This window comes from Aspergillus flavus, chromosome 4 (genome assembly GCF_009017415.1).
Source record: "Aspergillus flavus chromosome 4, complete sequence".
NCBI lineage: Eukaryota > Fungi > Ascomycota > Eurotiomycetes > Eurotiales > Aspergillaceae > Aspergillus > Aspergillus flavus.
Genome location: NC_092405.1, coordinates 1,532,989 through 1,557,119, shown reverse-complemented (window position 1 = coordinate 1,557,119; position 24,131 = coordinate 1,532,989). Strand labels below are relative to the sequence as shown.

Sequence of the window (24,131 nt, the reverse complement as noted above, 5' to 3'; positions counted from 1 at the left end):
GATATGAACAGAAATGGGAGCATTTCTAACTCAATAATGGAATTTATCTTTGTCACTTCTTTTTCTGCCTCAGTTACTATCCACCTCTCCCCATCGATGCTCAGTGTTCTGCTTGGTGTGGGTACATATTCGGACAGAAGGCGCACGGTAGTAAGTACTCCGTAGTGGGCAATCGGTCCATTGACTAGCGCCTGCAGGGAATTGCTCCGAAGGTGAGCCGATAGGGACATCAGGTAGCATTGAGCGGGTAATAAGGCGAGAATTTAATATATCTTAATATAAAGTACGAAGTATAGGAACGGAGTAATTAGTCCGTTCAACCGTTGGGGTCTTAGCCAAGTTCTAATGGCTTAATCTACATTTAGCCCCCGCTAATGCGGGCTATACGAAGTCCTGTAAGCCCCAATATAATTTCTCTACAATGATTTAGAGCGTTCGGGAAATATAGCACGACGGTGTGGATTCAAGTTTGATAAATATAGCTCCCAAGCTCAAGGGTGGTTCCATAGAATTATTTCCACTGACTGTGAAAAGCTTCAAGTACGATTCAAACACAAACACGAACACGGGCTATAGTGCCAAGCGGCAAAGGAACTTCGTTTTTACCTTTTACGGTTATTGTACTAGATGGAGGGCAGTCTAATTATACGAGCTTTGACTAAACCGATTGAACTAACTGACTAGCCAATCTTTGAAACCAAGACAGCGCCTTGGCATCGGAGGATCCATTGAGACATCCGGACGGCTAAATAGATTCGAAATGAAGCTCAAGAGATCCCTGTTCGCACTAGCCAACTGTCAACTGGGTCTCTGCCGCTACTGTGGCCTCAATGTACTCGAATCTGATCCGAAAACTTCTTTGCGTTCCCCTCGTTTCTTCTCTTTGAGATCTACCATGTAGAGACAATAAGATGTCACATATGCTGTGGAGTCTCTTCTAAATGCCGTGTTCTTCCTTACCCTTGCCAGGCAACGGTCCAAGATACGACAAGCTGCTCGGTATAAGTTGTTGTGTACTTAAATAGTATCTCCATGAGCAGTCTGGCCCCGGCTCTTTTGATTAATTTGTTCTATTTCTACTAATTTCCGCATTGCGACCCTCGCGTCCCACTAAAGCGATGTCTCTGTCAGTGCTTTTGCTCTCCACGCCCGGCCTCCAAGCGACGAATAGTAAATGTCTACGTGCTATACCTTCCTAGCCCTAGTCGTATGACTATCTGGGGCCTCAATTGGCGGTCGCATATCCGGTTGTCCTAACCGGCAATCTAGAGTCCAACTATCTACGCCGTCTAAAGTTCACACAGAGCTAGTCAAGATGTAATAAAAAAGCTCTTGACCGGTACCTTCCAGTCTCAAATTTCTTCACTCACTTTCTTTCCATTGCTGTGCCTATCCTCAGAAGAGGTGAGCGTAAACATGCGCAGTTGGGTTCCATTCGTCGCAGCTCTTGCTGCCCTATCACCAGCAACTGCATCTCCCACTTCCATGGATCAATGGGATGTACTCGCTGGAAAAGCCCTGGGAAATCAAATCCTGTATCACTACACAAACCCGGAAGCCAGCAGCACCTGTACCCCTTACACCGCGTCGGCTCGCAGAGAATGGTATGCACCCTGGACACTTCAACGCGCAAAGACTATGTATAACTGAACTGTACCACCATAGGGGGGCTCTATCCAAGAAAGAACGACGAGACTACATCGATGCCGTTCTCTGTCTATCCTCTAAGCCTTCAAAGTCCGACCCCTCCTTCGCTCCTGGGGCTCGTTCCCGCTACGATGACTTCGTAGCTGTGCACATCAACCAGACGATGTTCATCCATTCAACGGTATATCCCAATCCCACTACAAACCCATAGAAGAATATCCCACTGAACCAATTACCAATAGGGCAACTTCCTAACCTGGCACCGCTACTTCACCTGGGCCTACGAACAAGCCCTACGAAACGAATGCGGCTACACAGGCTCCCAGCCCTACTGGGCCTGGAACAAATACGCCGACGACCCAGTCAACTCGCCCATCTTCGACGGCTCAGAATACAGCATGTCAGGAGACGGCGCATTCGTCCCCCACAATGCCACCGAGGCGGCACCCGGAATCTTCCTCCAGCCTTCGAATGGAGGCGGCTGCGTCAAATCCGGTCCCTTCAAGAAGTAAGCTTTCCCCCCAATTCCAAGCCCACAACTTCCAATTAACATACAATTTCTTTCCCCAACAAAAGCTTCACAGTGAACCTCGGCCCCCTCCTCCCAAGTCTCAAGATCCCAGGCCTGGTCGCCCAAAACGGCACCGGCCTGAACTATAACCCAAGATGTCTCCGCAGAGATATCTCCAAGCAAGCCGCCCAATGGACCACAACTAAAAACGTCGTGGACCTGATCGTCAACGAAACAGATATCTGGGATTACGAGACGACAATGCAGGGTGACTTCCCTCGTGGCTTCCTCGGTCTGCATAGCGGTGGACATTATACCATTGGTGGTGATCCTGGCGGTGTACGTCCCATACTACTCCCTCCATTCTAGGCCGTGATGGGTCTTCTATGATATTTATAGTCTCAATTACTGATGTTTGTGACGCTGTAGGACTTTTTTGCCTCCCCCGGTGATCCCGCTTTCTTCCTTCACCATGCCGCGATTGACCGGGCGTTCTGGACTTGGCAGAATCTGGACCCTGTGAAGCGGACTTATGTTGTTAATGGGCCGACTGTGCTTCCTGGTATTGTGGAGTCGCCGCCCAATGCTACGTTGGATGATGTTGTGGATATGAGTGCTGCTTTGGCGCCGCCGAAGACTATTAGGGAGTTGTTGGATACTACTGGCGGGACTGGGGGGCCTTTTTGTTATATTTATCTGTGAATTGTGTTCGAGCTTGTTATTTGTTTGAGGTTGGGGTTTAGAAGATGTGTTGTATATAATAATGTTGGGGTTGTTTGGACTGTACTACATACCCAGAATGAATATATAGATAAGCGCAGTTCAATACAGAGGGTACTCGTGCCAGATCATGAGATATCCAATCTTCACCATAACCATGAAATTGAAAGAGAGATATCTATTATTACAATTAAAACTATTATTACAAATTAACCCTTCCCAGTAATTTGCGCCATCAGCCCATCTTTCTTCGTCTCGACAGCCAAGAAAGCCCGTCCACTGTGATCCAGCCCCTTCTCAGCACGAGCATAAGCCTCCTCGCTACGATCCGTCAAGATATCGAGATCCTTATCAGAGAGCAGACGACTGGGATCCGTACCGGCCTCGAAACGCTCGAACTCATCTTCTCCGAGCGCCTTTCTCAGATCCTCGACGTCATCCTGCGACGTGGGATCTAGAAGACTCTTGAACTTTCCTTTTTGGATGACGAGTCGCTCTAGACGACGCTTCGAATCGGCTTTCTCGAGCAATGTCTGCTCGACGGTACCCTTTGTTGCTAGCCGGTAGACGATCACTGGTCGTGTCTGACCGATGCGGTGGGCACGGTCCTGGGCCTGGAGGTCCTGCTGTGGGTTCCAGTCGGAATCGAAGAGGATTACTGTGTCAGCTGCCATGAGATTGATGCCCTGTCCTCCTGCTCGTGTGCTTAGGAGGAAGATCTTGTAGTCGGGGTCTGTGTTGAAGGCTTTGATTTGGTCACGCCGGTCTGTCTGGCTGATTGCGCCGTCGATGCGACAGCAATTCCAGGAGCGGAGTTGGGTGGCCCAATCCTGGAGGATGTCTAGTTGCGATTTGAATTGAGAGAAGATGAGGATCTTATGTCCATTGGCTAAAAGACGTGCGACAAGCCGGTCCAACAGGAGCATCTTCCCTGATGCAGTTATTAGGGATTCGTCGACCGGCTCGTCATTCCACGGCCAGTAGAAGTTATGCGGAGAATTACAAGCCAGTCGCGCTTGCATGACCGGGTTCTGCATCTTCTTTTGGGCTACTTCTTGCTCTGTTGGAAACGTTAGCGTCAAGGTCATAACGTGTACGTGTCATGGTAGAGTGAGACATACTGGCAAGCTTGAAAGTCTTTGCTCTTTCGATCTCCTCTTGTTCGGTCTCGCTTGGCCCCTCGATGTCCAGATCGTCTTCTATCCCTTGTTCGAGCTTCCGCAGCTTAGAGTTGAATTCGCGGTCGCTTATCTCCTTGTAACTTTGAGGTCCTTTTCGCCTGCGTGTGGTACTGGTCGTGCTGGCTGGAGTAGAAGAACGACTGGACTTTAGACTCTTATTTGGTGTTGTGTCACCGCTGCTGTCAACCCTGCGTTTCACACTCCCGGAACGTGTTAGGCGCTCGTTCTTGGCCATCAGTCTTTCTCTTGCCCTGATTTCGAGGTATTGACGGCCTGTGCCGTTGAGAATCTCACGGTAGAGGTCCTTTTGCTCGGCTGTCAGAGGTGCGTAGAGAATATATTCTCTTTTCTTAGGAAGCGACATCTCGACGTCAGTCTTGACACGTCTTAGCAGGAACGGCTTCAGGATAGAGTGCATGGTGGATACTAGAGTACGCTTTCGGCGTTCGATAATATTCGTCTTGTCGCTACTGTCCAACATTGACGAGAAGTCGAACCAACTTTGGAAGCTATCAAGGTCGTTGAAGATCTCGGGCAGCAGGAAATGCAACAGCGACCAGAGTTCGGTTATGTTATTCTGCAACGGTGTGCCTGTGATGAGGAGTCTGTTTGCGGAGTTATAAGTGAGGAGTTCTTTAATGAGTCGACAGTTCATATTCTTCAAGCGGTGTCCTTCGTCCTGTACATCCATCAGCAACGGCACTTGCAAACCAGGGACGAAGCATCGCAACACATACCACAATGATATATCGCCACTGGTATTGCCCAAGGAACTTCCGGTCATTCATACATATCTCATAGGAGGTACAAACCACCGGGAAGTCTATGTCTCGCTGATTCTTCATATTCATCATTTTCCGTCGAATCTCCGCCCGCTCATCCTTGCTTCCATGGTACAACACCGTCTTGATACTGGGCGTCCATCGAGCGAACTCATCCACCCAATTACTCACAGTACTAAGTGGCGCCGCAATCAAAAACGGCCCGGAAATCTTCTTCTCCTTGAAGAAGGCAAGCAAGGAAATAGCCTGCACAGTCTTCCCAAGACCCATCTCATCTGCCAAAATACCACACAAACCATTCATCCAAAGCGATTTCAACCACTCCAATCCCTCCAGCTGATACTTCTTCATCTGGCCCCCGGTGATTAATTCCGGCTGCTGGGTAGCGACCAGATCCTGTCCGCCCAAAACAGAAGGGTTGGCCTCATACTCATCGGCAGCATGTTCCAGCGCCTCCTGAATGGTGGGATTGTCCTCAGGGACCTGCACATCGGCCTTCTTGAAGTAACTGGAGATGGTATTCGACTTCGCAGCAGCCGCAGGAGCAGCAGCCTTCCTGCCCCGGCCTCGTTTCGACTTCGCGACACCCTGCTCCTCCGTCTTCGCTTCTTCCTCAGCAACAGGTTCCTTCGCCGCACTCTGCCTCGCACTCGTGCGCGTCGCCCGTTTCCCAACCGGCTCAGCGGTAGGCTTCTTCTTGGTCATCGCCTCCGCACTCTTCTGCTCTCGCTGTTTAGCCGCTTCGAGTTTCGCCTCCTCCTGCTGCTTCTTCATTTTATCCGCCATGATGGCCACAAAGACCTGTTCAAAACGCAAAGACACCATCAGTAACAGGCTCTTCTACATCAAATGCACAAGGGCGAAACACATACTTCACTGGTACTCAGCAAATGCATCAGCGCCTTAGCCTGGGCATCCATCTCCTCCGTATTCTCCTCCTCGACCTCCATCTTCTCGGGAACCGACTCACCGGCCGGTGAAGACGGCTGTGTTGAGTCTTGCCGCATGCCCCCGGTCTCAACAGGTGTATCGGAGTTTGACATATCTGCGTTTCCCTGTTTCTGATCCCAGAATCTTCCAACAGTCAAATTCCAAACACTTTTCATATCCTGTACGTTCGGTGTATGGACGCGGTCGTTATCGTGGTCGATTTTGCCCCTCTGGCGTAGGCGCGAACCCAATAAACCAGGGCAGCAATTCAAAAAAAGGGAAAAACGAGTATCAGCTAGACTTTTATATATTAAATAAAGAAAACCGAAAGACACCCGACCAAGATTTTGCGGTTATGATATTGTGGACGGCGTTGCTAACTGGCGCATTTTGCCATCTTGTCGCGCCTGCAATCTAATCGTTGCCGGTCGGACGCGCAGATTTCGCGTCAGTGCACGGACCAACTTTTGATTAATTTTAGTGGGCTTCTAGAACATGCAGAAGATGCTTACAGCATTAGTATTTTGGATTGTTCTAGGTTCTCTTAGCTGTCTGTGGCGATTGCGTTATTTGTCTTTTCTTTTTCTTTTTCTTTTTCTTTTTCTTTTTTGGTTTTGTGCCTGCAGTTGTATTTAACATAATTAAACAGCAAAAGCAAGGAAAGTCAGCCCAAGACATGAAGTTCATCGTAACACCATTCCTATACTCATGGTTTCATGTTCTCCTTCCGTTTGAATGATATCACTGGATCCAACTTTGTGTATGCAACACATTCCATGTGAAATTCTTGAAATCTTTGGCAAATCAAACGATGACTAGAAACAAAGTTCTTGATTGACTGTTCATACTGAGTGTTAGTGACATTTGCCGCGTGAATATCAGCGTCGCTTGCAAGGCTAGCATGTGGAAGTAGCCGTAATCACCACGTTATCAATAGGGATTTCCACCAGGTAGAAGAACCACTTCGTCATCAGTAGGACAGTATTCATCTTCATATCTCAGTCCTTCAAGTTCTTCATCAACTTGTATCGTATGCGCGACACTAGGTTGAGTCCAAAGATTCCCGCTGTGATACGAATTGGAAGCGATGCTTGGCGAATACATAGTTCCTGAAGCAGTCCCCCGTTCTGTAGAATCATGAAGAGAGGTCTCAATAAAAGTGACTGTTCTCGAAGACCCTTCACTCTGACTCGGCATCGATGCACCGTAAAGCTCGCCTGAGCTATTAGGAGACATACATCTCCCAGTGGCAGTTGAGGGTGACCGACTTATGCCTTCAGGGCTTTGCCTCGGGGTAAAAGATGGCTCGTAGTCTCCACTACCTGGAGGTTGCTGCGTTCCTCGTATCCTCGCTCTTTGTGTCTCCAGTCGTGCCTCTTCCAGTTTTTGCTGGAATCTCATAGAAGAGGTAGTTGGGTGAGGTTCGAAAGAGCTATATGACCAGTTCCCACCCATTGTTCTCTGTAGAGGCTGTGGTTCGCCGCTCAAAGTTTGTCTAGGTCTTGGAGGCATTGTTGAATTAGTTCCCGCTCCATTACTCTGAGTAACCCCAGGAGTCCATGAAGGGGGGTCATAGTAAATAGCATCAATGGGAGGGAAACGTTTTACCAATTTTGCTGGCTGAATACAGGCTATCTGTTGGGTGTCGTGAATCTGGGCGGCACGCTCGGTACCGATTTTGAGGCAAACAAGTTTATTCTCCCGAAAAGCTGGCTGGTAGTTCCGTATAGAATGTTGGTAAAGAAGGTTTAACCATCTTGGGGCTGCATCCAAGTTACCTCTGCACAGTGCCATATCCCTTGGGCTAGCAGTAGCTGCCGCCCCGATTGTGTTGATAAATGACTGCTTATCCAGGATCGAAGCCGGAGCTTTATAATCCAACGCAAAATCCCTCATGTAATCATCGGCCGTATCTGTGGCTAATTCCAAGTATTGCGCGCAGTTCACCTGCTTCCCTAGATTGCTCATATCTTGGTCTTGGTCGTTTCCAGACGGATGAGTAGGGCTGATACTGTTACCCCAGTCACCAGCGTATCTCGGGTCCAGCCCCTGTTGGCGCAAATACTCCTTAGCCTTCATGACCTCTTTGGCATGGCACATGAGATAATCTGGACTAGTACCCCTTCGCAGATGGCCAGTGGTCCCTCGAGAGATTTTGCGGAAAACAAACTGGTGTGAATCTTGGAGATGTCTTGCACTGTTGTCAATTTTCAAGAGCGCTCTCAGTTGCTTCCTCCGCATATTCTTCATCTGAGATTCTTCCCGTTCCATCTGCTTGTCACGAGCAGATATATGCTCTTCAACTTCCTCCTGATCTTCTCGAGACAGATTTAACTTATGACACGCGTCTTTCCAGGTATAAAACTGAAGAAGATTGTCGAAGACTTCCACTTGTATTCCAGGACACAAATCGCTCCATTTAGGGTCAGAAATCTCATGCGCAGACTAGTACTTCGTTAGTAGGCAAGCCATATTTTACACTGCGGTCCACTGAATGGTGGAGTACATCGAGTGGTTAGTTAGCTGACCTCATCATGAACGTCGATGCCATCAGTCTCATCGTGTAAGCCATCACTCACAGATGATGAGTCTACAGCAGCCATCGTAGCCATATTTTGGATGTAGACCTGGTTCAAGTCTCCGTTGCTCGAAACGTAGTTCTCAACCTGGCTGATAGGGATATCCTCGAGATCAACTCTTGTCACATTATTATCCTTAGTCTCTCCATGATTCCCAGCTTGCTCGCGACCGTGCTGTGGAGTGGTTGCATTGTCTGCCTCTTCTCCCCCTCTCCTCTGTGCACCTTTGTCAGACTCTGGTACCTCTGGGCGATGAAGGTCCAGAGTGGGGAAGACAGCAGGAGGCAGGTTGGGGTTGAAATCGATGTAAGGAGGGCGGTTTGTATTCCTGTTCTGGCGAAGTGACTTTTGGCCTAGCGACGTGTAGAAGTGCTCTGATTCATAGCGCTCAGGAGGGCGGACACTATCACGGAGTCGCATGGTGGTCGTTTTCCACTCACAGAGGTAACTAGCTGTAGGTTAGATTTCGACGCGAACAGACTGAGAAATGTACATGAAATGTTGTAAGCATGAAACAGTGAATGGGTCAGGGCCTCCCCTCAGGGATAGTGAATAACAGTAAAAGTCATGGCCACAGTTGGGTCAATCAATTTTTGTCAGCCTGGAAACCTGGAGAAAACCGGGCAAGATAGGATAAATATCCCGAATAATGGATGGACTAGACTTAGACTGAAGACAACGAATTGTATCTATCAAGTGTGCTTTGTACAGTTATATAAAATAAGAAGTGCTGATTGTTCAGTAGTTTGTAAGTCGCTTCAGGTGATTGAAAGTCAGCACCCTAGGGTATGAAAGGCGTTTAGGATCATTGAATTTGTAATGTACAAAGAAATAAAAAGAGAAGGTGCAAGAACAAATTGTTAAAGGGGAAATGGTGTTTAATCAACGTCATCCTCACGAATTCTATGATGACCAATACCATTCCAAAACAAATCATCATAAGAAAAACAAACATTCTGTTCTAGTCGAACCATCCTCAACGATCCTGAAATGGAGCCACAGGCTTTCTATCAAAGGTTGCATGTTCATCTGCACCTATATCCATGATGTCTTCCATAGCCTCGTCCTCATCTCGATCTGTAAAACTCCTCTTTTTGCATACAGTACGGGTAGGAACCATCAAACTTGTGCCTTCCGTGGCTGCTCGTCTAGCCTCTTCAACGTTCCTTTTAGCAATAACAATCGATTCGAATGAAGCTAGCATTTGTCTCGATGGTTCATCTGCTTCAACGGATAGTCGCTGCATATGAACCGCAGCTAAGGCGTGCTGCAGCTTCAAATTGAGCATTACCATTAGGTACGCGACTAGTGCTAAGCCTGAATAACCGTTCCCAGTCTCGCAAAATACAAAGACCTTTTTATAGGGCCATTCGTTGGAGACTGGAGTATGCGAGGATGAGATATGGTCATTGATGGTTCGAATCACATGAGACCCTATGGACACAAAATCCTGAATCCGCGGGACGGCAAAAGTCGCAGCTTCGATTCCCAGCTCAGCAGCTGCAATCTTGCCACAGATGTGTGGAAACCTTTCGTCTCGAATAGCCAAAAGTAAAGTGAAACCTTGGCCCTTGAGCCAGTGCCTGTCTTTCACGGAGGCATATTGACCCAGGTAGAGAAATGGTAAAATCTTTTGGGCCTCTCTGCGCATGTAGTACTTCCATTCCTTTTGTTCTGTTTCGGGAACGAACCACTCTGGGCCGATTTTTTCGAAGAACCCATGTGGGACGAATTCTCCTTCAGGGAAGATATGAGTAGCAGAGGTAACGGGGTCAAGATGAGGGAGACTCCATTCGGCTTGCATTGGGACGGCTGGTGGTTGGAGTAGTTTACCAGCGCCTCGTGTGTATTGCTGAGTCCGAACATAAGGAGAGTCCGTTTGTTGGGACATTGGGACCTCCGTGAAAGGAGATGAATGAGCCATGTTTTCTTGGGCCCCAGTCTGGACTGGCAAAAAGATGCTTCAGAGTTAAGTTGTATTTGGTCAGGAACCCGTCAGGAACAGGCCAATCGACGTAGTGCCAATAAGAGATAGTACAGAGTGTGATTTTCATGAGCGACACCCAAAAGTTTAGAGCGTCAGATCCAAGTCTAATCTTATGAGGGGTTTAAAGAGCGCAACAATTGTCTGCATCAAACGTGATGTCCATATGAGTTTGAAAAGCCATTGTGTCAGTGTACCAGGTATGAAAGAGCCGACATTGTAGGGATCGTTGTCCTGGTTATCGCATACGCCATTCTTACTGTGAACTAAATCCGATGGCTTTGTTTGGCAGGCAGCGACAAGTCACTCGCCAGGCCGCAACAGCATAAATCTGAGCTGACTCAGCAATGCGCCACAATCTGCTTTGTGTATATACATAAGGCTTCATTGCTAACATAGCTAATGCTGGAAACATCAGTAATCAAGGCAGTGTAGAACTCAGGCAAATCCTCTTTCGATCTCTTACAAGTACCATACTGCGGCTGGAGGCCCCCCACGCATTTACTGCACATGACACTATCATACGACTTCCCATGATGATCCCATCTTTAGATCTAGTAACTGCTGCGAATAGTCGTGGAGCGAGCGCAGCGCATAGGCAACTCAGGGGTTGAGTCAGACCGTAAAGCCTTATTAATTACGAGTCATTTGGAGTCATAAGTGACTTTATCCACGAACTAAAGCCCCTTTACCATCGTTGTGGCGAATAGTCTTCCAGATATCGCAGGGCTATTCTACACTAACCTCGTCTTGATACGAAAATCGCATGGTCAGGGCTACTTTCCATGTGAAAGACAGATTTATCTGCCCTACACACAATATGATAAGTGTAAAAGGCAACCACGTGACAAAGGGATAGATCAAGAGGTTGTAAGCAAAAGAGGTGACAATTACGATCACGAGACACATAAATCAGGGTGTGCCTATCGGAACTTCATGAGAAGACCAACATGAGCCCTGCCAGATAGTGTGACTAGGGAAGCTTGTTCAGCTGTACTTGTAAATACCATGCGTATACACTAAAAGGCAATACATTCTCCACCGTGCGCAGGCACCGGTTGACACGAATCAGAATGTCACAATGTCGTATGGAGAAGAGAGAGAAAAAGAATACAAAGACAAGTTTGGAGTTGTTTGAGACTAACAAAGGAGATGGGTTGAAAACGCCTGGGTATATTTCAGGGAATAGAAAGGGAGACAACCATAATAACACCGCCGGGTCCGTATTATCAACCACGAGCAAACGCCAGATTCTTCAGAGCTGCCTGTTGTAAACCACGCGTTCTGAGATGTAGATCGATCCATATAAACCACCCACTGATGTTGTAAGCATTGAACGCAAACCCAAAGGCCCGCACTCTGCATGTGAAAACGCCCGTGGAATGCAAAGCAAAAGTAACAAAGGGGTAAAAGCAAAGCCAAATGAAAAAGAAAAAAGAAAGACATGTCAGCTCGTGAAAGAGCTACATGCATTGAAGATTGATATTTCTCATGAGACCACAGTCCGAACCCACCTATCCCTGCGAGACTGCAGTCTGCGGGATTCTCTGCTGCAAGTCCGCAACAATTCTTTCCAACTCCTCCAGCCGTCGATCTTTCATTTGGGCTTCGCGTCGCAGCCTCTTGATTTCATTTCGCAAGTCAACGCCGTTTTCTTCTTCATCAGGAATTTCGACCGAATCGATCGAGTCACGTTTCCGCTTGACAGGCGAAGTGACTGGCAGGGCCGCGGTGCCATCCAGTTCAGGCACTGGCACAATAGGTAGTTCGGACGCGTGTCCATTATCGGTATGCATATGACGGCGTCGAAGATGCTCCTTTAGGTTCTCTTGACGCGTAAATCCATTGCCTGTGCTGCGATTGCAATCGGCATATGGGCACATCAAAGGTTTCTTGGCGTTGATGTTTTTCTTATGCACTTCGCGCTGGTGTCTCAAAAGGCCACCCGAGTACGTGAATCCCTGGATCTTGTCACATCCAGGTTCTAAGCACTTGTAAGGGCGGTCGTGTTTGTCCATATGCTTGCTATTGATGATGCCATGGTTAGCTTTATCGGCAATCAAAGGAGTGCATGGAGAAAGTACTTACTTCCATTCGCATGGGCGGCGGAACGTCGGAGGCGCGTGCTGACACTCAGGATGGTCGCAATAAATCTGGCCTGCAGCGTTCTTGGGTGGATCTCGCGCCCGTCTCACCGACAGTCGCGGACGAGTTCCTTCCATGAAACTCGGAGACAGTTGGTCTGTCATTTTTGGTGCTGGAGGAAGGGGTTCTTGAGCAGCAGTGACAAGGACAGTTGCAGGCCCGCCGGGACCTTCGCTTCGTGGGCTGGGATAATCAGAACCGTCTCCCATATCGTAGCGGACCCCGCCGTCAATTGAGATGAGGCGGGTTGTTAGGATAGATGAATGACGAGCTGTGAACGGAACGCTCGTAGATGGTACCTGGTTTCAAAGGTTGGAAAGTCGTGAAGAGCACGAGCTAAAAGACGAGTGCACTATAAAAAAAAAGAGTCGTTGATGTCGTCGATCTTCTCAGTGGCACACTGAAGGGTGTAGGTTCCTCAGGAAAACGGGGGGTGCCGAATTTTTCAGGTAACAACAAGGCATCCAGTTCCACTAATGACTAAGCCGTCTTGGCAGCAACGCCACTCAATTCAAGGGCTATGCCGAGGTGGGTAATCGTAGTAGTAATGCTGAGAAACACGGTCAAGGAAGACAATTAATCATAATATACTTTTCAAGGAAAAAAATCATAAATAACTTCGACCAGAGGGTACCCTGCACACGTGGTCCGATGTAACCGACAGAGACGCGGTGTATTTGTAGGCGCTGAATCACAGGAAGCGGCAACTGCGCAAAGATCTATGTGTAGTAATAGTAGGTAGGTATCGAATCTTTAGGCTTCGATTAATGACTCATTTGCAAGGTTGATATGTCAGGCAACCAAATACAACCTGGGTGACGAAGAACTGAAAAATGACATGAATCATAAGGTAGGAGAAATAGGTTCAAAGCTGAAGAACATTGCAAGGTGCCTTTTTTTCCATCTGGGTTTTGGCATCCGCCACACCGGGATCGCGGCCTCACCGTTGCCTGCCAATGAGAAGCATGGCACGTGGCTGGGAAAGGAGCTTCTCAGCCACACCGCCATCGCCAGGTGCCGATCAATCATGATTCGTACTGGTAGATGCCCATACTACTAGTAGTCGACTATCCAACGAAACGACCGTATGCCGCTTGAGGGATAGATCCTGCTGCAGGTTACTCGTAAATTGCCGGATTAAGTTGACACCGTCTACCAGGCCACGTCGGGTCGACCGAGCAAACATGACCTCATGGATCGGTACCTAAGGTACCCAATGGATACATTGCCAACACTTCTTGCCCAATCTACGGAAACTGTTGAGAACCGCCTGCATCGGGCGGACAGTCCGCGCTGGTTAATGGCTGAACTATGATTGGATTCTCAGGCGAAGGCGAAGGCGAACCAAGGCGAAAGCAATTAGAACATGGTTAGATGTTTCAGAACCAGGTTAAGTCTCACCTATACTACTACTACTATTGTCCATGTGAAGCAAGAGTGAGAAGTAAACCCAAAGTTAATTCGACATGTGGAATGTGCTCTCTGTATAGATAGACTCCGCCTGGTGTTATGTTGTCTACGAAATAGTGTCCACTTTTTGACGCTAGAAGTATCCGACACTGGACACCGCAATTTGACGTCTCCCTCGCACCCACTCTGTCTCATAATTTATTTTATGTTATTTTATTTTATTTCTTTACATTAGTATTACTATAATTATTTAGCTTTATTCTTTTGACTTTATCTTTAATTATCTGCACCATCAGCACAACTACTGTACCGTGAGCACAATTGTCCACGTACCGTCAGCCCCAGAACAATGCAAGCTAAGCATCACCTCAAACGCCAAAAATAAAAAATAAACATAATCTGGTATATAGACAAGAACAGGCATCATCATTATGATTGATAATATTAGAATCATGCATGTACCTCCGATCCTAGTACAGCCCTTAAGGATGAATAAGGGTGGTCGATCCCCCAGTGGCGCAGCTTTGCAATATCAGATTCGGCCGCGACAGCCCGAGCTGCATGAGCCAATCCTGTCACTCTCAGCTACTGTCGATCCAGCGGGACCAATGTAACCGACTGAAGGACGATCATGAATCAATCGCTGTTCGTTTACGCAGTGGCTGAGTTGGTGGGTAGGTTTGCTTCTTCAGCTGCTATCTAGGAGACTACATAAGAGGTTAATAGATCCTGATCTTCGGTTAAAAAGCGCCAAGATGAAAAACCGTAGATGCCTACATTTACGATGCAGGGCGGTTCAACCTAGTCATTTACAGCCACAAGATAACCAGCTCAGTTCTGTTCTACGGACCCATGGCAAGGCATTTAGGCCCACCCACAGTGAGCGGAAAAGGGGGCAAAGTCGGCCACCGAGGACGTGTTGTTCTCTGAGGTATTAGTGCGGAAATAGCTTATAAACGAGCGGCAATATTCATATTTCGTTAGCTAGGGCTTAGCAGTGTAGTTTGCAGCGAGTGATAGGATAGGTCCTCCAGCCGACAAAGATCAAGTGGCGTGTACAAATATGAAGGGCAAAGAAATTGCGTTCTCTCCAAAGATGTAGGAGGACAGTATCACAATAATAGTGCCACAAGTAATGCAGAAGAGTTACCTAAAAGTCAAAAAATTGAAATAACAGAAGTTCAGACGGGAAAAGAAGAAGAAAAAAAATATTATCCATAGCATCTTCAGATGAGCTCTCTCGCCATCAGCGTGTGAAAATGTTGAGCTTTCCTGTAGCCTGAGAAGTCGCCTACAAGCCGAACGAATCTATGGACACTCCATTAGTCCTCAAATGACACAGCCCTTGACAGCTAATGATCGATCAACAGGTGTCATGTGCATGCCAGACCACTACCACTCTCGCGTTACTTCATGGAGGACCATAAACCTGCCAATTAGACTAGACATGGTCACCCCCACAAATGGTACTGTCATTGCTTTGGACCTCTGGAAAGGTAACCGTGATATCCTGATATAGATATGTGTATCGTGGAAGTGAAATTCGAGGTTCGAGGAGTATTTTCCATCTTCCACCGTATGGCTGAGACATGTATCCATTGATGCTACCCTGAAGGTGCGGGTGTTTCATGCCCAAAAAGACGGTCAACAACTCGAGCCTCCTCTCAGGTTACCGAAAGATGTTTTAGTGGCCCAACAGTGCTGCGAACAGTCGTATCCAGGGCTTTGCGAGAGCTGCAAGGTTCTGGTGCCACCCAGACCAGCGTACAACGCAACGTTACCGCAATCAATCGTAGTTTCCCCCTACCTGGCTCGCAAACGCAGTAGAAACGCTGCGTGTGTCGTCGTCATCAATGATGTGGCCTGGTACACCACGAGTCACACGAATGCTGGCAGAGCTTCCACCAAAGATGCTGTTATTATCAGCAACACCAGGCTTGTAAGGCTCGCGACCACCGGATTCGACATAGCGTTTCAGCCGGTCGGACTGACTGAGACTGGGCTGTTTGCTCATATCGTGGATACTAAGTCCAGCGAGACTCACGCCGCCCTGATCAACACTCTTGCCATCAATGATGCTTGCAGTAACGTCAGATTCTGTCGCTGCAATGGATTCGCCAGCAATGCTAGGCGCCCCCTTTCCTCTGTTACCATTGGCCCGACGGTTTCCTGGGAGGGCAGGCCAAGAGTCTGCGAAGTTCTGGAACATAGGAGGATATCCTGAAGGAATACCGACACCGCCAAGAGCAGAAGAATGGACAGAGGAGACATCATCAGGAATATAGCCTACCACGGATCCGGTGTCGTGGAAGTCGTTGCGGTGCCCATTTTTTCCATTCATCATTCCACTGGTCACACTAGAGGCGTGGTTATACGCCATCTGGAATCGCTGGGGCCCTCTATATGCCTGTTTAGGCCGGCTAAACTGGATCAGGGATTCCTGAAGATTAGACAGAGGCCCCTCGACCAGACAATGCCGTTCTTTGAAGTGCTGCAACAGGCAGTTCCACAAGGGATGCTTAGATAGCACCTTCGGATTACCAAGGATCGCTAGACCATACTTTGCTCGTGTAAGCGCAACATTGAGACGACGCGGATCGCTCAAGAAACCGATGCCTTGGTGGTCGTTGGAACGCACACAAGAGAGGATGATGAAGTCCTTCTCTCGTCCCTGGAAAGCATCAACGGAGGCAACTTCGATTTCCTTGTAGTGCTCCTTCTTAAAGGTACCGGTTGCCTGCATGGAGCTAACAATGTAGCTACGCTGGCCTTCATAAGGGGTAATGATACCAATGTCTCCAGGCTGTACACCAGCCTTGAAGAAACGGGTCACAATTTTCTCCACATTTGTGGCTTCGGTACGATTGAGATAAGAAGTTCCAGAGGCGGAGATCTCCTCATTGCCAAGGTTCGACCAGAACATCATAGGATTATCGCTGATGGGCCAGGGGAAGTCAACATCACGACGAAGACGCTCAATAGAAGAGATACCGTTCTGCAGAGAGCCCTCGTAGAACATGTTCGATGGGAATTCTGAAAGACAGGGATGCATACGATACTGCACGTTCAAGCGGATAGGAGAGCAACCCAATATAACAAGTCGCTCAAAAAGCGACTGATTGAGGCCTGCTTTGGCTGCTTTCTTGTTCATAATGACGGGTCCAAGTTGCTGATGATCACCAACCAGAACAACCTGCTTGCATCCTAGAACCAACGGAATCATACACTCCGGTTCGGCTGATTGAGTAGATTCGTCAATTAATACAGTGCGGAACTTGAGTTTCGCGAGACGAGGGTCACCGGCACCGACGCAAGTGCAGCAGATAACGTCAGCGTTGTTCAGAATCTCGCGCTCCGCTGAACGCGTGAGCTGTTTCAGTCGCTTTTCGTCTTGACTTGACAACTCCCCGAGTTCCGCCTTAAGCTGGTTAAGCTTCAGGAGTTCAATATTGCTGTCATTTAGGCGAACTTGCTCATGCAGGGACAAGAAGCCAACGGGAGATTCCACATCTTCGCGAGATTTGGCGGTTACACGCACTGTCTTCAAACCTGTTCTGTGGATACGCTCGCAGAGTTGATCAACAGCGACGTTGGAAGGAGCGCAGACTAGGACCTGACCTCCATTAAGTTTGGCAAGATGATAAATGATGGTAGCGGAGGTGACAGTCTTTCCGGTTCCGGGAGGTCCCTGAATGAGACTCAGAGGCCTCTGTAGCACACTCTTGACTGCATTAATCTGGCTACCATTTAGTTCTGGAAGTCCAGGGACACTGAACTTCTTGGGCATTTGTGTCTTCATTGGTGCAGCGGCGACCTCGTGACCCAGAAGCCGATGGAAAATGTAGCCGGAAACGCTCATCTCATCAACTGCGAATGTCTTCATGGCGAGTTGCATACGATCAAAGGAGGTGGACTTCCATACATAGTCGGCAGTGAAATTGTGTGTACATTCTGTAGGCACCGACTTATGATCTCCCTTTGCTCGCAACTCAATAGTAACCTCGTCAGACTGGTTGTTCGGGATCTTGATGACGTATCCAACCCCTTCCCACTTGGGCCGCAGTTCACCAGTGTATTTCAGTCGCATTTCGTCTCCCACAGCCAATTTGACGTCTCCAAGCTCAAGCTTTGGGAGAATGAAGCTAGCCAGATGTTTGTTGTTAAGACCAAGGTCCCAACGCACAATCAACCCATCCTGCGACTGCGACTCCTTCAATTTTCGATCGTAATCCGCTTCAATCTTGACGAGTGGTCCAAAGATGTTTTGATACTGGAAAGCATCATCATAACGTAAAAGAACGGGAGCAGGTTCGTCATCTACAGCGGTGGCCTTCTCGAGATCTGAAAACGTGGCTTGGGAGTTTTCTTTCCACATTTCCTCCAATTTCGCAATAAGCTGAGGGCTGAGGTGGCGAGCTCGCAGTTGCTCTTGGTCAGACGGCGCAGCTACTAGCCATGGCAGAAATGAACGATCTTCTATGAGTGGCTGCCAGCGGGAAGTATCCCAGTTCATGTCCTTGGACGATGGCATGGCGGCACAAGGTTGGCGGCATAGTAATACGACGACCGTATCGGACTTCGCTGGAATGAACCCAAGAAGAAAGACATTCTTAGTTCCGCAATTATAGCACTCCAGAATTGTATCTCCGAGAGACGAGGCAGGGTGTAATTGCACTTCCTTGTGTCGTGCTCGAACGAGGTGGTTGACAATGTGAGAGGACGACGTATTTCCACGAGCACTGCAAAACCATTTGCTGCATGAGAGACATTTCACAACACTGCTCGGATTATGAATGCCGCAATATCTTCAAGGCGATCTAGGTTAGCTCAATTTTGATCTTGAAGTAGCGATATACCGTGATCCTTACGCGCATGCATGTGGCGGAAGCTCCTTTTCCTCCTCCGTGTGTCTTTGATTTTCTGCATTCTCAGCAGCCGGAGCACTAGTTGTACTTTCTAGGTCGTCATCCCCATTATCCGAGCCGTCATCATCATCGTCATGCCTCCGCGGGCGGAGACCACCAGTTATGTCATCCAATTCCCTTGAATCATCGCCTAGAGCCGCCATCGTCGATCGGAATCCAGATTAAAATAATCTCCCGGGAGGGACAAGGAACTCCTAATAAAGCGGCTATCGATGAGCTGGAAAGCAGGAACCGTGCAAAGCCGAAACGCCTAGTCCACCACAAATCAAAATCACGAATCGGTCATAGACGAGCTTTCCTGATATATCGTTTAGGATAAGTTGGAGATGAAAGAGCGTTAAGGACAAACCGGCCGTCCCCGTTGCTGAAGAAGAAAACGAGGTGGTAGGGAGATCTGTGTGATTTATGAGATAACCCAGCGTGCCACAGTAGAGGGGCAAGAAGAATGAGAGAGGCTTGAGTCTAGTCTCAGCGATGAATTCTTCTTGATCTGGAATGGGCGATGCTTGAGAAAACTCACATGTGACTCTCACTGATCAGTAACCGAGTCCCTAATGCACCGTAAAGCCTAATGAGGGTGAATCGGCCTGTGCTCGATGGTAGGAAGTTGTAATTCACAGGACTCGGCGATTCGATGGTTTGCGATCGCCTCACCTCGTTTTATTATCGGTCTATTTGCCGCCAAATCCCACACAGTCCGGTGGCCCATGCGGACCACCAATGCAATTAAAAAAAGTTGCCCGCCAAAGACAAAGCTTCAACCATTTTCTTTAAAGACACCCATCCAAACAAAATGCTTGTACGTTCTGGCCCTATTATGACTCACGCTCTTTGCTGTGAACCGCAAGGCTCTTACTAACTGCCTTTTAGCGCCGTCAAGCTCGTGAGCGCCGAGATTATCTGTATCGGAGAGCGTTGCTTCTCCGCGATGCCTCTATCGCCGAAAAGCGAGCACAGTTGAAGGCGTCGCTAGCTTCTGGAAAACCCCTTGATCCTTCCATCGCAAACGATAAACAGCTTCGCGAAGATTTTAAATATGACGAGTCTTTACCGACGTCGGATAAGAAAGATAAGGATGCGGATATGCTAGACCTTGATGATGAATATGCCCTCACATCAGGAGTCGTCGATCCTCGCCCCATTGTCACAACTTCTCGAAACCCGTCTGTCCGTTTAGGCGCATTCGCAAAGGAAATCCGCCTGCTTCTTCCAACCTCGATTCGACTGAACCGTGGTGGTCTTGTGCTCCCAGACCTTGTATCGAGTGCCAATGCTGCAGCGTTGACGGATATGGTTCTCCTCCATGAACATCGAGGAACCCCCACAGCGATGACCATTTCTCACCTACCTCATGGCCCGACAGCCAGTTTTTCACTTCACAATGTCGTTCTTCGTGCAGACATTCCTAATGCTGCCCGTGGTACCGTGTCGGAGAGCTACCCCCACCTCGTCTTTGAGGGTTTCAAGACGAAACTGGGCCTTCGGGTAGTCCAGATATTGAAGCATCTCTTCCCTCCGCGTGAGGCTGGAAAGGTTGGCAACCGTGTCGTTAGTTTCGTGAACAGGGAGGACAGCATCGAAGTGCGGCACCACGTGTTCGTGAAGACGAGTTATCGGGACGTTGAACTGGCCGAAGTTGGCCCACGCATGACCATGAGATTGTTTGAGATCCGCGGTGGATCCCTGGAGAAGGGCTCCAGTGGTGATGTTGAATGGGCTCTTACACAGTACACCAGAACCAGCAGGAAGAAGGATTACCTGTGAGCCGGTTCGGTGGCGACGGCTGCAACGGTTTGGTGCGATGTATCTTTATCTTACGAAGACACAAGAAAAGTCTGTCTTGGCGCTTAAGGTGTTGGAAGGTTTAAAAGGTTAGCATTTAGCTGTTTAACATCACTGTTTACTATTGTATACCCGTCTAGAGAAACAGATACCTAGGTGTTCTGAATGGATATCCGCTGATGTTGTATCTTCATGTTATCCCCGATACGCAAATTCTCAAAAATTACCGGGCAGTAGTCTGAGACGAAATGACATTCAGCAAGAAAATTTTGTAGTTTCGCTCTTGAAACCTCAAGTACAGGAAAGGAAAAGAAGGGATTCTGACTGGTTACAAAACAAAGTAGAATCCGTTTATCAGTAGCACTAAAACTCGACTGAAGCTGCTACTTCCAGGTTACTTTCCAAATGCATCGGTGGTGCTGGCCGAGCCTTTCTGGATAAAGTCGAGGAACATATTTGTATTGTCTTCGTAGATATACCAACCCTCATGGGGAGGTAAGAGGTTACCTGCACTATCTCTCTTCGGCTGGGGCAGAATTCCGTTCCCACGCAGCGCCCAGCTCTTTCCCGTGTATTCTTCGAAGAACCGTTCAAATGCTACTAGGGCCGTGTCTAAGCTGCTTCCGGCTGGAGCAAGAATCTGGGAGTTTGATTTACCAACACGGCTGTATCTGCATTCGGTTTCATAAGTAACATGTTCCTCGCTGGATTCGTAGATCTGGAGTTTGTCAAACTATCAGCATTAGCTGCGGAAAATAGCTCAACCACCACAATCTATAGTCAAGGACCAGAGTCAGATATATAACGAACCGTAAGCTGAAATTTCTCATTACGCTTCGTGATTGCCTGTCGGACAAGCGTTGCTTTGTATGTTAGACAGGCTGTCGTATCCGTGTACACATGACGTCCCGCTATATTCTCTTACCATCAGCACCTAAGTCAGTCATGCACATAGAACAGAGGACATACATGTACTGGAGCCAGCTCTCTTCCCACGCTTGGCACCTGAAGGGCCTTTTGTGTTTGCTTTGCCTAACATCAAGATGTGAGTCCATTTTAGAAATGACATGGTATAGAGGATAGATATATTTAGAGTGGGCACACCTGTAGACTTGCCTCCGGGCCTATTTGTGGACTTATCCTGCTGCTTTGGGGTCTTCCTGGCTTTCTCCTTTGCAGCTCTCCTTTCCTCCTTGAGGATATTCTCGATGAGATATGCCTTCTCCCGTTTTGGTGTCCGATTACGGGAAAGTAGAGAATCCTCCAACCATTCATATGATACTATCCTAACAGTCCCGAGACGTCTGGCTTCTTTGACTTAAATCGAATGTGTTAGTGTGGCAAGAGTTTAGCAATCTAGGTATTGGGGAACTAACCTGCAGGGATGTTGTTCATATAGGCGTCTTTGGTGGTAACTAGGTGCGTCACATCCTGTGTGACTTGTCTAGAGTACGTTCCGCCGTTTGCTTGTACCCATTGCGGAATTTTACTACCGTTATCTCCAAGCCTCCCAGCTGAGCATAAGTGGACCTTTGCAAAAGACTTGCCCATATTGAATGTCCGAGTGTAGGTGCGTGTAGATCGTTGGAAAGAACTAGATTCAAGAAGGCAACCAGATGGTCTGGCAACAACTACATACCAGCTAGGCTGAGTGAAAGTAGAGAAAGAGATAACCCGTAAGAGCGGGATGATAGCAATGAAGAGTATGTTCCTGCGATTGCTTAGAAGTGAGAGTTCGAGCGTAGTTCGCAAGCTTAAATCTATAGGGAAGTACTGGCAATAACACAACTAATTTGAGACAGTGGGTTGTATCTCGAAACTAGTCCATAACCTGAAAGTGAATTGCAACCCGAAATTGAAGTGTAGATTGAGTCATTACTCGAAAACAAAAGGAAACTCATTAAAGATCATCGTCCGGATCTGTGACAAGTTGCTGGTATCTGAGAACCAAAAAGTCTATGGATTACTGTTGAAGTCCTCTCACTGCCTGCACAAAGGCATGTATTTTACTCGGATCCTGAACGCCATCCGACTCCACACCAGAACTGACATCTACCCCAACAACCTTGTGACCAGAGCTCCCTAGCTTCTTGATTGTGTCAGCAACGTTTGTGGGATCCAATCCTCCAGCCAGGATAACACGCAGGCCAGCATCGCTGTCCAGAACGGTTTGAACACCGGACTGATCAAGCAATTCACCCGAGCCGCCAGCTCCAGAATCAAGTAAGGGCAAAGTATGGTAGGCTCTTCGTGCAATTCCAGTCTCGTCAAGACCGAATTTGCGGATTACAGGCACCGGTATTAACTTAGCCCACTCCAATGGCTCAGAACCGTGTAATTGGACCACATCGAGTTCCAGCTTTTGCTGCTGCTCTAGGATGTACGACAATGGCTGATTCTGGAACACACCCACGAGCAGAGCTCGGTTGGGATGGCGTAGGACATTAGTGGAATGATCAAAGTAATCAACCGAGGTTGCATTTGATGTTCCTTGAGTCGTCGAAGCGGTATGAGTGACAGGTCGCTTCGTGGACTTCACAACTTGAGAAATGCGAAGAGCAACATCATCTGAAACAGTACGCTTTCGTCCCTGTACCTGAATAATACCAACCAAATCAGCACCGGCCTCAATTGCCGCCCGAGCCCCATCTTCTGATCGTGTACCGCAGATCTTGACTAACGGCGAGGCTCGTGAAGTTTGAGTAGATTTCTCGTAAGACCCCCCGAGCAGCTCTGCAACAAAAGCAGATGTGTTAGATGCCCGCATAAGTGCCTCTCCCACGAGAATTGCTTTGACACCTTCCTTCTTGTAAGCCTCGACATCCTTGGGTCCGGAAATTCCACTAAGAGCGCAAACGATAGTATTCTCGTTAACCTGGTCCATGAGACGACTCGTGGTACCGAGGTCAACCTCGAAGCTCGTCAAGTCTCTGTTGTTCACGCCAATCACCTCGGCTCCAAGCTGCACCGCGATCTTCATTTCCTCCGGAGTATTAACCTCTACGAGAGGCTCCATTCCCAAGCTGCGAGAATAGTGATACAATCTTGTAAGAAGCTCGACGCTTAGCATCTTCACGATGAGCAGGATAGTATCAGCCCCAGCAAGACGGGCTTCAAGAATCTGATATTCGTCAAAAACAAACTCCTTTCTTAAGATTGCAGGTCTGTTTGTAACTCCTTCTAAGCTCTGACGAACGGCACGCAAATCGTCGATGCTACCTTTGAACCATTCTGGCTCAGTGAGGACAGAAATAACGCTGGCGCCGGCCTTAGCGTACTCTCTAGCCTGGGCAGGGGCACATGCGTTCTCCGCAATCATTCCCTTGGAAGGGGAAGCGCGCTTTATTTCAGCCATAAGAGACAGCGGATAAGGTGATTGTCTCAGACGGGCAGGGAATGAGACTTGTGGAGGAGCAATGTTGAGGTCGTAAGCAGCCTGAAGATCCGCGGGCCGTTGTGAAGGAATAGTCTTCTGGATGGCAACGGCAGCCCTGCGGTGATCATATATCTTCTCTAAGATGGAAGTCTTCTTGTC

General features: G+C 48.2%; 7 protein-coding genes across 7 annotated transcripts; 2 read left to right on the top strand and 5 right to left on the bottom strand.

Moving 5' to 3' along the window:
- Window positions 1-1,416: 1,416 nt before the first annotated feature.
- On the top strand, window positions 1,417-2,860 carry F9C07_3730 (uncharacterized protein; the record flags this gene model as incomplete). The annotated part of the gene is made up of 5 exons (XM_041291813.1): window positions 1,417-1,604; window positions 1,666-1,828; window positions 1,890-2,155; window positions 2,224-2,497; window positions 2,588-2,860. The coding sequence occupies 5 exons, from the start codon at window positions 1,417-1,419 to the stop codon at window positions 2,858-2,860; spliced, it is 1,164 nt and encodes a 387-aa protein (XP_041146019.1).
- Window positions 2,861-3,087: 227 nt separating this feature from the next.
- F9C07_2106316 (chromatin remodeling complex WSTF-ISWI, small subunit) lies at window positions 3,088-5,947 on the bottom strand (the record flags this gene model as incomplete). Its single annotated transcript, XM_041291797.2, has 4 exons — window positions 3,088-3,938; window positions 4,000-4,738; window positions 4,797-5,642; window positions 5,714-5,947. 4 exons carry the CDS (start codon window positions 5,945-5,947, stop codon window positions 3,088-3,090), a joined length of 2,670 nt encoding a protein of 889 aa, XP_041146018.2.
- A 754-nt stretch (window positions 5,948-6,701) lies between these two features.
- Window positions 6,702-8,770, bottom strand: F9C07_2232373 (uncharacterized protein; the record flags this gene model as incomplete). Its single annotated transcript, XM_041291824.1, has 2 exons — window positions 6,702-8,216; window positions 8,300-8,770. The coding sequence occupies 2 exons, from the start codon at window positions 8,768-8,770 to the stop codon at window positions 6,702-6,704; spliced, it is 1,986 nt and encodes a 661-aa protein (XP_041146017.1).
- A 556-nt stretch (window positions 8,771-9,326) lies between these two features.
- Window positions 9,327-10,274, bottom strand: F9C07_3727 (dual specificity protein phosphatase 3; the record flags this gene model as incomplete). Its single annotated transcript, XM_041285795.1, has 1 exon — window positions 9,327-10,274. The coding sequence occupies one exon, from the start codon at window positions 10,272-10,274 to the stop codon at window positions 9,327-9,329; it is 948 nt and encodes a 315-aa protein (XP_041146016.1).
- Window positions 10,275-11,848: 1,574 nt separating this feature from the next.
- F9C07_3726 (putative C2H2 transcription factor) lies at window positions 11,849-12,688 on the bottom strand (the record flags this gene model as incomplete). The annotated part of the gene is made up of 2 exons (XM_041291823.2): window positions 11,849-12,359; window positions 12,423-12,688. The coding sequence occupies 2 exons, from the start codon at window positions 12,686-12,688 to the stop codon at window positions 11,849-11,851; spliced, it is 777 nt and encodes a 258-aa protein (XP_041146015.2).
- Window positions 12,689-15,675: 2,987 nt separating this feature from the next.
- On the bottom strand, window positions 15,676-18,957 carry F9C07_3725 (putative regulator of nonsense transcripts; the record flags this gene model as incomplete). Its single annotated transcript, XM_041291822.1, has 2 exons — window positions 15,676-18,694; window positions 18,758-18,957. 2 exons carry the CDS (start codon window positions 18,955-18,957, stop codon window positions 15,676-15,678), a joined length of 3,219 nt encoding a protein of 1,072 aa, XP_041146014.1.
- Window positions 18,958-19,684: 727 nt separating this feature from the next.
- F9C07_3724 (U3 small nucleolar ribonucleoprotein component) lies at window positions 19,685-20,578 on the top strand (the record flags this gene model as incomplete). The annotated part of the gene is made up of 1 exon (XM_041285796.2): window positions 19,685-20,578. A coding segment is annotated over one exon (894 nt), but the record flags the coding sequence as incomplete, so codon positions are not given.
- Between the last annotated feature and the right edge of the window lie 3,553 nt (window positions 20,579-24,131).